A 14,428-nucleotide genomic window follows, 5' to 3' on the forward strand; every position below is an offset into this window, starting at 1 on the left:
GACCCTCCCCCTGCTCATCTTCCTGCCACCCCGGCTGCCCCACATCGCCTCCCTCACCCACAGCTCATCACACCTGATTCAGCCCCTATGGGGTTTCCACCCCATAAGAACGACAGCAAATTTCAGAAGGGAAGATTTTCTTCTAATGTCCTGAGGAAAATAAGCCTTGAGCTAAATCTCATCAATTCCTTATAACAGTTGTTCAACCTGTTCAACTAGGCCCCCAAAATGGCATATTGGCTCTGCCCACATGTATAAATACCATACTCTCCTGCCTCTATTTCCCTGCAGATAGAGTCATGGGGTTGGAAGGACCTTACAGCAAAGATAGGCCATGGCCTGGGGTGACATAAGAAAAGGTTCAGCAAGGCTATGTAAGTTGTCCAAGGTCACACAGCTAATTAGTAGCAGAACTGGAACTAGACGAGATTGGGTGCGTTTAGGGCAGTATGGCAGTAGACAGAACTGGAACTAGAACCCAGATATTTTGATGCTCAATTAATATACCTAATGCTCACTTCTCTGTGCAGTCCTGCTTTCCTGTAAAAATTAAAGCAAAGCAAATAAAAGAAATCATCCTCATTAAGTTCATTTTCTGATTTCTTTTAGATAAGGGTTTCTGAGCTAAAGAGTTTTTAATAGTTTTAGGTGAAGTTTGTGGGGAAAAGTATCTTGGACTGTTTATCAAGAAGATATTTTTCTTCTAATGGACCAGAATATCAGATACATGGGTGCAGGCATGGCCAGCCTGCCATGGGGCCAATGATAAACAGCGTGAATCTGTAGGGGTTTGCTGGGCTGCTGGAGAAGCTGGATTTCTGGTCCAGAATCTGTTTAGTTTGGTTTTCTTCCAATGGCACTTAGCACACAGTGCTAATGAGGCCAAGATTCGCTTAGAATAGAATCTCTGTTCTGGGTCACAGCTAGTCTCTCCATCTGCTACCAGCTTCCCATGGTTCACAGGGGGCCACAGTGCATCGGTCCAGAGTGATCAGCCCAGCCAGGCCTGGACAATCGTTTGTGTCAGTGTGCTGAAACCCTGGGAGCATCCAGGTGCAGCTATAATTCTTTAGTGGACACCAGGAGAAGAATCTGGAATACTCTTATTTAACTGGCCTGGTGAAGAGCATGCTTAGAAATATTTTTTTTAATTCCTTAGTCTCCACTATAAAGATCTTTACATTTGTCAAATGTGTTTGTCAGCTGGAGCTCTGCTGCCAGGCTGGCTGCTCATTTCTGTTGGGTGTCAGTCAGTCAGATTCTTTGGATACATCTAGGGCTTAACTCCTAAAACAGACATCTGAGTTACACTTACCAGCCTTGATTTATAGGCTCTTTTTTTTTTTTTTGGCTTGTGTTCTCCAGGACCCTGCTTTCTCGGCTGTGATTCATGACAAGCTCCAGGTCCCCAACACCATCCGGAAGGCATGGAATGACAGGGACAACCGCTGTGACATTTGTGCCACACACCTGAACCAGCTGAAGCAGGAGGCCATTCAGATGGTGCTGACCCTGGAACAGGCGGCCAGTAGCGAGCACTTCGACGGCTCACCTGGCTCGCCCCCACCTCTCTCCAATATCCCCGCTCTGGTGGGGTCCCGGCATGTGGGGGCGCTCCAGCAGCCCAGAGATTGGGCTTTTGTGCCTGCCTCCTATGCCTCCTCCAACTACACAGCCTTTGTCACCAATAAGCATAGCAGCAAACCCAACAGCCTCGGGGTCAGCAATGGGGCGGAGAAGAAGAGTGGGTCTCCGACCCACCAGGCCAAGGTCAGCCTCCAGATGGCCACCAGTCCCAGCAACGGGAACATCCTCAACTCAGTGGCCATCCACGCTCACCAATACCTGGATGGAACCTGGTCCCTGTCGAGAACCAACGGGGTCACCCTGTACCCCTACCAGGTAAGGATCTTCTGAGCAAGGAAGAGCAGGGTTGGCTACAGTCAAAGCAGAAAAGTGGGCAACACTTCCTTTCTCTGCTTTGTCCTGGGAACTCCCCAACTCAGCCTAATGTTTCCGTGTGGCCTCTGCTTCCATTGTCTGTACTGTCTGAAAGAGAGGTAGACTCCCATCCTAACCTCTCCCACCTTGATGGACTGTAACTGTTTTCTATTTGCCACTCACCTTAAATACTGTGGGGTTAGGTTCCCAAACGTATGTTCCCCTTTTCTTATTTTCTCTTTTCAGTTATTTAAATTAGCATATAATCTCAAGTTTCCCTATGGAAAAAAGAGAGCAGGTCTTAAATCTGCCAAGGAATCTCAAAAAATAGTCTCAGTTTTTCTTGAATGAGTTTTCTGTTGGATGAGGGTTGGGTTTACCATACGTGTTCTCTAAGTCCCCTGCGTCACCATGTGGGAAGCAGCAGAAAGCAATGACCGTTTCAGGGGAGTGGAGAGGTGACCATGATTATAGAGTGTATTGATCAGGGTAGATAATTGGTGCAACAAGTGGTTCCAAGTTATTTCTCCCTTGTGTCCCTTGTGTCAGGTTGTGTCGGGTGTTTGGTAGGTGGCTTTCCATTATGACATAGGTACTCAAGCTCCTCCAGCTAGCATGTCACCACTTCCCAGTGGCCTCAGAGTCTTCCACCAAATATGGTACAACTAGCCAGGAAATGAAGGAAGAGACAGAGGGTGGAGGATCCCACAGGGATCCAGGGGGGCCCGGGTGGAAGGAGCAAGAATCCAGTCTCCTGGTCTCACCTTCCCTCAGGGAAGGCTGGGAAAGCCAATCTGTCCATGTGCCCAGGAGAAAAAAGGAACAAGTTGAATGAACACGTAGTGTAGTTTTTGTTACATGGGGCAAAGGTACAAAGAAACATTAAATGAATTTAATGTGGCTGATAAAATTCCTGGTGACTTTTCTAGAGTGTAAAAGGGAATATAGATGGTTTCCCTTGATATCTTGAAAGAAAGTGGAGAGCACGGATCATTATCTGAAGAAGTTAGCATTCTTGGGCTACCACACTTTTCATTTACTGGGTGCTTTGTAGTTTACAAAACACAGAGCACACAGCATTTTACTTAACCCCCAGTAGGCCTGTGAGATCGGCAGGGCGGATGTTAGAGCTTCCTGTTACGCGTGGGGAACACGATACCGAGAGAAATGAAGTAGTTACCTGTGGCCACGCAGACCAGCACTGGCTCTCCCCTGCCCATGGGGATGTGTTCCCTGCCACAGCTGCCTCCAGCTTTCCTAGCTTACCCCAGAGCAGTCTCCTGTCAGCATATTTTCCGGATACAGTTTCTTTTCAGACATGATACACCAAAGAAAAGGCCTCCAATTTTGACCCATGGGGGCCTGGCTTCCACTTTACTCTTGGACAGAATTTCCTGGGTTGTGGATATAAATAAAATGAGGAACGAGTGGCACCCTGGGTGGGGCTTCATAGTCTGATGCTTGACCATAACCATCTAGGGCAGGAACGGAATAGCTATGTAGAATAATATGCTTTATATGTTTGTAATTTTAAAAATTACAAAAAGTAATACATGTCTGTTGTAACATAGAATTAAAAATATAAAAAAGATTAAATAAGACTTTAAAAATCAACATCAACCAGAAATAGACTACGTAACATTTGGGTGTATTTCCTCCCAGTATTTTATACATCTGCAGCTTCTAAAATTGTGATTATGTTCAATTCTCTGATCTGCTTTTCACTTAATATACTAGGTACATTTTCTCATGCCATTAGATATTTTTCTAAAATATGATCTTTGTTGGGAGCCTTACATTCCATTATATAAGTACTGTCCATTATATGAGTGTGTCCTAATTCCTATAAACAAGCATCAGTTAATAGAGTTTAGGTTTTTGCTCCTATACATAAAATGCTCTGGTGCACATCCTTCTAGCCAGGTCGTATTTTCAACACATCCAGGGTCGTGTTAGCCACATACTCTCATTACACAGACAACTCACATTTCAGCTTCCAGGGCCCCAGAGCACTTGTAACACGTGTCAGGTGCTAGTTAAGAGATTCAGCTGCTGCACTGCGCTGATGAGTGAGGACAGAAGAACTTGGAACTGCTGCTTTCATATAAAATACTCAAAGTGTGGGGAAAGTTTGTGCAAGCAGGGAAAAGCTGAAGATGCTGCTTTAAAGGGAGATTAGGGATTTTTGGTGCATTTAAAAAATTTAAAATTGGTGCAGTAATTTTTTCTTCTCCTCCCCCCTACCTCACCTCAGATGAAGAAGAATTTCCTATACAGTCACAAATGTTTATTAAGCTCTAACCAAGTGCCAGGCATTAGGCTATGTGTTGGGTGGGGCTCTTGCCATGGGCTAGAAAGGTAGGCTCCTGCCGTGTGGTCCTTAGGGAAGGAGGCAGGGGAACCGTGCATCATAGGCCAGGAAAGTGAGAGCAGGGGTAGACAGATGCCCAGGCTGCTTTGAGAGCATGCAGAAGGGCTCACAGTCCAGCCTATGGGGGCAAGGGTGGGTTGATGTGGCCAAAACCAGATACAAAGGTGATTCACGCAAGCTACCAACTAGAGATGGTCCTGGGTAAATTTTATTGCTTCTTTCCATCTCAGAATAGACTAATTCATGCATTTCCCCTGAGCAATAGTTAAAGGGATCAGAGGAAATCTCTCTGGGATAAAGAGATTTGGTGCCTGGCTGTGAACCAGTGTCCCCGTGTCATGACTGTGCCATCCTGATGCCCTGGGGTGGGGGCTCTGGGTCTGGCTAGACTGAGTGGCTCCTGTTACTGACATCTCCCTGCAGTAAATATGCTGCAGTTCACAGTCTAGCCAGCTCGGCAGAGATGGCTGACTGCTTTGAAAGCTGACCTCACTTTCCTGCTCACCCTTACTCCCACTTCCCTCCCCACAGAGCAGATGGCCCTCTGGCTTCATGCCAGAGCTCTTCCCTGGGCAGAGAAGCAACTAGACTGGGTTGCTGCCGAGGGTGCTGCTCCACACTGTCAACCCTGGAACCTGTAGAACAAGGGAGTGGTGGACACTGCCCTCTGCCATTTAAGGGCAGGAAGGATGACAAGAATGAGGACTGGCTTTCCAACAGTGAGCAGGGTAAAACCTTGGTACGGGTGCTAGACGAGTCCCTCATGTCCTCCCAAGTGCCCTGTTTGCCACACCACTGTGCAGCAATCTTCAAAGGCTGCAGTAGGAAGATTTCTTGACCCTCTTTGGCTTTATCCTTCTTGATTCTCACCTCCAGAAAGAGTGAGAACTATAAACAGCACAGATAAATATGAATCTATCCAGAAAGGTAAGAAAAATAGTCATTTAGGAGACACCTTAAGATTATATAAAACATGTCGAGCCAACTGCAAAGATAATTTTTCATTAAGTATCATAGCAAATTGATTTCACAGAAGTTGATAAGTTGGACTCTTTCAAAGAAAGGCTTTCTTCTATTGACTGGCAGGCATTTAACAAAATCAGTACATATCCATGGAAAGCCGAAAAGGCTCTAGAACTTTCAACTGGGTCACATAAGTTTTGACTTTGAGAAGACGCGTCTGCATAAGTTTCTTGTCGTTCACCACAGATTAATTACCTGTTTTTGACTGGCAACTGCTTTTGTCTGACTTACATTCATTATAGTGAATATATGTAGGAAGGACTTCACTTGTAGCACTCATAATCACAGAATGTTGGTGTTAGAATCCACTTCTGTAGAAAGATAATTGCCTTTTTTGTTTGTTTTTGTTTTTTGGGTGGAAGTAATTAGGTTTATTTATTTTTATTGGAGGTGCTGGGGCTTGAACCCAGGACCTCGTGCATGCTAAGCACACGCTGTACCACTGAGCTGTGCCTCCCCCTTGTAACTGCCTTTTGCGTCATGGTGGGAGATTTGGAGATTGTCCCACTCAGTTCACATCCGTGACTCAACTGCTGGACCTCAGTTTAGTAGCTTAACATTTTAGTCCATTTTCTTACCAATGAAATCCCTATCTTGCAAGATTATATGGAGAACAATTAAGAAAAAAGTGTGAACCTATTTTATAAACTCTAAGGCAGCGATACCAATATCTGCTGTCTATTTCATTTCCCTCATTTGCTAGAGGAGAAACCCAAGGCTGAACAATTTGAAGTTTCTTTTGTGCAGAGTTTCCTGATTCTCAGATTGATGTCTTTTGCTCATTGAGAACGTAGATTCATTTTATTCTCATGTCTCTCAGAGCAACTAACGTGTAAAAAAGTGGTTGCTCATTCGGGAAAGCTCCAATCTCAAAGAAACACTAGAGTCTGGCCTTACATTTAGGAAAAAAAACTCCAGGCCATAAAGACTTATTCAGACCTCAAGGTTTTGGGTGGAAACCACCAGTTAATTGGCTCCAAGGTAATCTTCAACCTGAAGTCTCTTAATGATAGTCATTGATACAATGAAAGGAGTCCAAGTGGCATTTTGATGTCACACTCAATACAGGAGCATTTGAAAGGGTAGAAGAACTTTATTTTATAGGACCTTGATAAATTAAGCTTTCCAAGAAAGTTCAAGATGTCAGATTAATACATAAGAAACAGATCCATAATGAACCCTTAATGTGATGGAAGTATTCAATGCACATTCCTTGATTTGAGGGAAAATGTGTTTTTAAAAATTTCTTTTATTGAAGTACAGTCAGTTTACAATGTTGTGTCAATTTCTGGTGTACAGCACAATACTTCAGTCACATAGGAACATACATAATTTGTTCTCATATTCCTCTTTACCATAGGTTACTACAAGATATTGAATATGGTTCCCTGTGCTATACAGTATAAACTTGTTGTTTATTTATTTTATATATATTAGTTAGTATCTGCAAATCTCAAACTCCCAATTTATCCCTTCCTACCCCCTTGCCTCCCTGGTAAACCGTAAGTTTGTTTTCTATGTCTGTGAGTCTGTTTCTGTTTTGTAAAGGAGTTCATTAATCTTTTTTTTCTTAGATTCCACATGTAAGTGATGTCATGTGGTATTTTTCTTTCTCTTTCTGGCTTACTTCACTTAGAATGACATTCTCCAGGATCATCCATGTTGCTGCAAATGGCATTATGTTGTCAGTTTTTATGGTTGAATAGTATTCCGTTGTATAAATATACCACAACTTCTTTATCCGGTCATCTGTTGATGGACATCTAGGTTGTTTCCGTGCCTTGGCTATTGTAAATAGTGCTGCTATGGAAAAACATGTTTGATAAAGATTATCCTGCTTTCTCAAAAACATCTGTTGGAATCAATGTCAGAGATCATTCTAGACTGAACTCTGGCAGAAGTCAGTGTGGGATTGTCTCAATTCTATCTTTAGAAGTTAATTGTGCCTAGTAGGAAAAGGCATTATTGGACTTTGTATTTTAAGATGTGGGCAGGAGGGAGGCAGTAATAGCACCAACCTGGAAACAGCTCAAGGTTGGCTGAGTAAGCCACTGGACCTCGGCAGTACCTAACCTGTGCTCTTTAGAGGTCAGAAGCCTTGGGAGGACTTCGTGCCGACCTATTTATGGAGGACTTCCAAATGCCCTTGGGAGAGGAAGGTGGACTCTGGGGCTTACTAGTGTTCCAGTGCTCAGAGGCATTGACTGTGATCCGTGGAACCCAGAAGCATGTGTATAGAACTGCTGCTGCCTGGGGCTTGAGGTGCACACCTCACTGAGCCTCTTGTCACAGAGGAACAGGGCAGGTGTTTGCAGTGGGTCAGGAGTGGCGGATTCCCACTCACATCCTTTGCAGCCCTCCAGAGCTTGACCACCTGTGCCTGGAATATGCAGAGTGCCCTTCTTGGGCCAGCCCTCGCCCCCACTTCCTGCCCACTTGCTACTGCTTCTGTCCAGCCAGGGCAATAGCATAAGATGTCACAATTTGACAAATTATGACATTGAAAAGATCTTTCAACGTCATGGGTTTTTGTTTTCTCCTGTTTATAGATGGCCAAAGGAGTATTATTTATGTTTATGCATGTTGCCAAACCTTGAACACGAGAAAAGGAATCTGTATACTCAGTCATGGACAGAGCATTTCTCAAAGATATGGTGTTCAGGGTGAAATTCCAATAGGGTCATCACCTCTTATATATATGGGCAGGGCCATGGTCTGAAGAGAACACTAAACATCATCAGGAAATTTCAGAAATATTTTTTTATCTGGTCATTTACCCGGTGGTAGGTGGAATAAGGGCCCTCCAAAAGATGTTCATGTCCTGGTCCCCAAACTTATGCATATGCTGCCTTATGTAGTAAAAGGGATTTTGCAGATATGATAGACTTAAGGATATTAAGATAGGGAGGTCATCCAGTATGATCTGGGGGAGTCCAGTGTAATCCCAGTGGTCCTTATAGAAGGGAGACAGGTCGGAGGAGAGATGATGCAACCCTGCTGGCATTGAAGATGGAGGAAGGGGCCACAAGCCAAGGAGTGAAGGCAGCCTCAAAAAGCTGGAAAAATCGAGGAGTTGGATTCTCCCCTAGAGCCTCCAGAAAGAGCCAGCCCTGCAAGCCCATTTTAGATGTCTGACCTCCCAAACTTTACAGAATAGGGAATACATGTGTGCTTTTTTATGCTGCTAGCCTTGCAGTAATTTGCTTCAGCAGCAATAGGAAACTATACACCTGATAAGCATTTGGTAGCTGAAAAGCTTGGTAGGAGAAGCTAATGAGGTGTACAGATCGAGGAGCTGCTGTGGAAATCTGCAGCGTGGCCAAGCACACGGGCGTTTCAGCCTACACTACAAACTGCATTACCCTGTGGATCAGACAGTGCATTAGCAAGTCAGATCATTTCATTTGGTTGCCTCCACAGAATGAGGGGTTACTCATACTGCGCGGTTGGTTTTCAATTGTCTCAGATTTCCCTATTGTTACAGCATCATAATAACAAGCACACCGCAGCCATCGGTACACTCTCCATCGGTAGCTAGCAATTACCATTATGTAAGTCCCTCATACTGTCGAAACTGCAGAAAACATTCCAAGCCGGGGGAGGGGGGTGTGGAGAGACTTGGCTGGAATATCTGTAAAAGGAAGCTCATCTCCTCTGTAGGGTCTGTGGATCTGATAGAAGGCGGTTTTACACAACTGCCCCAGTGTTACTCCTTACATCATCCAGTATTTTGGGGGTTTGCATGAATTTGAAAGCACCTTGAAAACTGTAGAGCAGAATATGTTAATTGCTACCATTTTTTTAAATTTGGCGAGCAGAAGACAGCCATTGGAGATTTTGGAGCAGGAGAACAGAAAGATTTCCTTGCTTGACAACAGAAATTCTCAACCTCAGCTGCACACTCAAATCGCTTGGGAGCTTTAAGGAAGAATACCAGTGCCTAAGCCACACCCCAGAGCAATTAAATCAGGGTGTCTGGGGTGGGACTAGGCCTTGGTTTGAACTGCCAGGGCAAAGAACCACAACTTTTATTTTTTAATTATTATTATTATTTTTAATGGAGGTACTGGGGATTGAACCCAGGACCTTGTGCATGCTAAGCATGTGCTCTACCACTGACCTATACCTTCCCCCCAACCTCCAAACCACAGCTTTAAAGAACAATTTATCTGGCAGTGGCAGTGGGGTAAGTATGGGGAAGGGAACAATGAAGACAGGTAGATGAATGGATAGACAGATGATTGATTGATAGGTAGTATATTCGTTTCCTAGATCTGTGATAACAAATTATCACAAACTAAGTGGCTTAAAACAACGAAAAGTTATTTTCTTATAGTTTTGGAGGCTAGAAGTCCAAAATCAAGGTGTCAGCAGGGCCATGCTCTTGCGGAAGGCTCTAGGGAAGACTGCTTCCTTGTCTCTCCCGGCAGGCGTTCTTTGGCTTGTGGCTGCATCACTGCAGCCTCCACCTCTGCCTTCACATGTCTTCTCCTCTGTGTGTCTCTCTGTGTCCTTTCCTCTTACTACAAGGACACCAGTCACTGAATTTAGGGCCCACTCTAATCCAGTATGATCTCATCTCAATTCGTAACTAATTACATCTGCAAGGACCCCATGTTCAAATAAGGTCACCTTCTGAGGTTCCAAGTGGACATGAATCTGGGGGGCCCTCTGCATCTCACTATGGAGAGATAGGTACTAGGTAGACAACAGATAGATAGATGGGTGTGAAAGGTGAAGGTAGCATCGAGGGAAGCCCACCTGTGCTCCTTCCAAGCTGAACCACTCCTGAAGAAGGGGGTAGATGCAGATGTTCACAGCTGGTCAGCAGTGGTGCATTCCTGTTCTGTTCTTTGGATGAAGAAAAATTAAGAGAAGGGGAAAAGATGAAAAGGGCAAAATAAAGATAGTGAAGAGAATGTTATATCTATACACACCCTCATCCAGATGGAGACTACCTCAAGAGTCAGATGAAATGGAAGAAAATAAAATCACACATGAGTTTTTTTTTTGTGGAATAACAACCACCTCCTTTTCTGAATTTCTATAATACCTTTAAATTCAACCGTGCTTTCACACCCATAGGTTATTACATGTAAGCAGCGCTTCCCGGACCCCTTCCCGGTGGTAAGTCCGCTGACACTGAGGACTAATCTGACCAGTGCCAGAAGGGTTCCTTGTTCCTACTGACCAAGCTGATAGTTTGAGTGAAATTGGTGGAATGGTCTGTTTCTTTTTTCCTTCTTAAGAAATGTTTCTAGGCCCCAGAAAGACGCTAGAAATAGTAAGGTGTTGTGCTGCTTAAAACAGTGTTTCTGAGTCTCCCTCCCTCCCTTGTGTGGGGGGTGGGAGTGTGGCTACTTTCTCTCAAGCAGAGGCGAGCTGACTTAGCCCCTTCCTCCAGCCCCCTGGCCAGGCTGGAGTGAGGGGCAGAGCTGACGATGGCTGCATGGGGGGTGGAGGGAGGTGAAGTCACCACAGACAGAAGGTTCCCTGGATGCAGGCTCTTTCCCACAGTTATCTTTGTTTTAGGCAGTTTCTCACATCCTCACCCATCTGGGCCATCCCCTCCTCAGTTCTGGTTTCCTCAGGCAGAATACTCACTTTCTTTATAGAGTTGAGAGAAAGAACTAAGGGACACCTACTGTCCCCAGTGAGCTGGCTAAGGAGGTGACAACGCTACTGTTTTTTTTAAATGACAAAGTGACCATTCTTTTTTTTGAGAAAGTCTGAGACTGATACTTATCCATGATTTTATCCAAGTCTCAGACAATGAGGGACTCGATGTTGGGTTGTGCTGGATTTGCTGCTCACGCACCAGAAATAAAAGTCCAGCTTCCTTGCTTACTGTGTGACCTCTAGTCGGCATCTTAGCTGTTCTGTGACTGTATTTTCTTCTCTGCAAAGTGGGAAGTTGCAGAGCTGTTCTGGAGATTGGAGGAGATGATGTACGTTGAGTAGTCAGCGTGTCTGACCCATGGTGACCCTCGGTGAAGTGACATGAAACTTGAGGGCCATCTTCTCTCAGTCAACTCAGAGTCCCTAGACTCAAGACTGAATGGAATCAGGACCCTCTTTTCCAATATAAGAACCAGTGGTAGATGAAAAGGCTAGACCCAAACCATAAAAATGATATCCAGCTCGTGAAATAAATGTTACCTAGCAACTCAGGCAATGCCAGCCACCTCTACACATCACCAGAAGCCATCTCTGTGCTCCACAGCTGATGGGAGAAGGTCATGTTCTAAACAGGATGGTCTCATCCCACCAGTAGTGAATAAATCACTCAAATATTGAAAGGCCCATTTTTCTCCATTTTTGAGGCCTTTTTCAAGCAGGAAGGGTGGCAGTGTATAAACCTGAATCATTTAAAATTCTACAGAATAGTAGAGGGGTGGCATTTAAAATAATCCATAAGAGTAAAAATGTTATTATATTGGAGTTAATTTGAAATATCAGATTATTCAGTCCTGGTCCACGGCTCTTGTTGAATGAACACTTTGAAACAGGGTCCTCGGGTTACTCATTCTTGCTTTCCTTATGTATACACTTTTGGCAAAATGTAATTGTAATACACTTGCTTTCTTATTATTCACTTATATCTTTATTTATAAACTCCTAATTCTTTCTTTTAAAATTATTACATAATTTTGAATCTTCAATACGTTGGAAATTGAAGTCTGCCCCTCACCTACCCCATCCAGGAATACACCTAATTAATTTTAAATTGAGATTTTACTACGCTAACAGTCCTTAGCATGATGAATTAGCATGCCTCTATCTTATGGACATATTTGTGAAGATTAGTTAATAAGTCATGTATTTCATACGCCCAAGTTACTCCCAGGGAGTAGTTTAGATGTTTAGGAATCATATTAGTCACTATCTGTAGGACTCTGGAGACCATTTAGTGCATTCCTGCTGCACCAATGGCCTCAAAGAGTTAACATATCCCTTTAGTATCTTATCTGAGTGCCTGGGAGAGAGGAGGATACTGGGGGTGGCAAAGGTGCCACATGAAAAGCAAACAGAGCAGCAGCCACATCTGTAGTCAAGGCTGGACCAGGAGTCTTCCAATTACGTAACTAATCAGAGCCAGTCTGACAGTTTCCATCACCTTAGCAAGGCTAGTTTCCCTAGGTCCCTGTGGTTCAGGCTGTGAGGAGCGATATCCTCACAGCAGGATCAAGTGGGAAGGTTGACTCCATTGGCCTGTTCATGACAGGCTCCTTTTTTGTTAAAGCAAACAGACCTCAGAGACAGAGACCCCAACGAAGGCGAGCTGGGAAGGCTGCCCTTGTGAATTATAGATGACACACAGAGGCCCAGAAATGTCAAGTGTCTCGCCCAAGGTCATGGCAGCTAGGGCATGCCAGAGCTGGGATTCACTTTCCTGTGCACTTGCCCCTGCCCCCACCCCCTCCTGAGTGGAAGGGGCCAGTCCTGAGATTGGTCCAAATTCCCCTTCCTGGGAAGGATCCCCCACAGTGCGCTCTGCTAACATTTCTTTTGGGCGATTCTGAGTCTTTGGGACTCCCAAGTCCACTTTCAGGCCCCATCACTCTGCACAACAGTATTGGAATACACGCTCCGAGTCACATCTTCTTGCTGGGAGGAGGGGAGGCCAATGGGGGCAAAGCGAGAGACAAAGATGGGTTAAAAACAAACAAAAAAGACTCTGGAAGCAGTGCTGCCATCTAGTGAGACGTGACTTAGCTCATCTAGGAGACAGACTGAGCCGGGCTGATGCTGAGAGTCTCGTCGTGAACTATGTGAATTTTCTGAGACCCATAAAGGGAAGCAGGGACCTTTCCTTCTCAACAGTGCGGTCTTAATTTAACAGAGTAATACATGTTTAAACTCGGTGTCCTAACACACATTCCTTAGAAAGGACCCTGGTGGCTGAGACGTCCAGCGAGGAACTTGGTTTTGGCTTAGTGGACAGAGTGCCCAGAACGGCATGTGAGGTCTGGCTCACCTGCGTGTTAGCTGAGTGACATTTTGCCACACAAAATAGCAATATCATCTTTTACAGTATCTGTCTCTTAAGATTGTTTTAAGGATTATGTTTATTCATCTAAAATATATTTTTTTCAGTTCTAAGCATGAGATTTTAGTGAAATTTTACACACACACACTTGCACAGTGAGATCCCACTCTGAGAAATGCTACAAAGTCGACCTGCATAGACTGCTTGTAGAGCATGACTCTGCCTTCTTGCAGCCTGACAACACATCTAAAGGGGAGGGATGCGTGTCTGGAACAACACACAAAGCTGGGAAAAACAGTGGCCAGACCGATGAATTCAGAAGCCTGGGGCATCCCTCGTATCGGAGCTCAGGCTGTAGCAGCCACGACATGACGACTGTCTTGAACATGACTCTCTCGCAGGGCCCACTCTGTGGCTTCAAGATTCATTCACAACTCACCTCAGCTAAAATGGTGTAGTGGGGTTTTTGTTGAAGACAACAGTTTTTTGTCTCCTCTAGGAAACATCTTTAGATTTAGATGGAAAACATTTTTTTTTTTGAAGGAGCAACTATTGTGTTAGGTTAAGTGGCCCACTCGCTCTGGACGAGCTGTTTGGAAATCCAATGTTTAGTCGTAGTTTATGAAACTGACTGTTTAGAAGCAGCAACCACGTCGTTGAGTCCCTTAGGAGGTAAGGGAGGGACAGATAGCAGAGAAATGAAAGTTCTTGTCTGCAGTAATGAGTAGAAAGCTGCATGGTGGTGGCTGGTGTTTTGTGGAAAAAATGGGGAGCTGAAGGTGCTGGCCTCTAACAAATGTCGTTTAAAAGTGTTAACTGGAAAAAGGGCTGCAAATCCACTTGCTACTGAGGAGGTGAAACTCTGGTTTATTCCCCATTGTGAGGCTTACGGCTCAAATGTGCAGAAAGTGTTTCAGCTGTGGAAACGGCCTTCTCTTTGGGAAGACTGTGGAGGCAGCAGAGAGCGGAGACCCACCCATCTTTATTCCAGGCCCTCTTCTCCCAGTTAGGTCAGGACCATTTACAAAGAGGAAAACTGGAGTCCCCTTCTGCTCTGGCTTTGTCAGCTTTGGGGGCAGACAACTCTGAGCTTTTAACGTTCC

The 14,428-nt window shown here is 44.6% G+C and overlaps 1 protein-coding gene across 4 annotated transcripts in view; it reads left to right on the forward strand.

The window, feature by feature from the left end:
• KIF26B (kinesin family member 26B) overlaps positions 1–14,428 on the forward strand; it is a 428,353-nt gene that overhangs the window by 154,509 nt on the left and 259,416 nt on the right. For all 4 annotated transcript variants that reach the window (XM_032466561.1, XM_032466562.1, XM_032466563.1 and 1 more), the window contains one exon: positions 1,366–1,902. In XM_032466561.1, the coding sequence (XP_032322452.1) occupies positions 1,366–1,902 (537 nt within the window). The remainder of the gene's footprint in view (positions 1–1,365; positions 1,903–14,428) is intronic.

This window comes from Camelus ferus, chromosome 23, assembly GCF_009834535.1.
Source record: "Camelus ferus isolate YT-003-E chromosome 23, BCGSAC_Cfer_1.0, whole genome shotgun sequence".
NCBI classification, from domain to species: Eukaryota; Metazoa; Chordata; class Mammalia; order Artiodactyla; family Camelidae; genus Camelus; species Camelus ferus.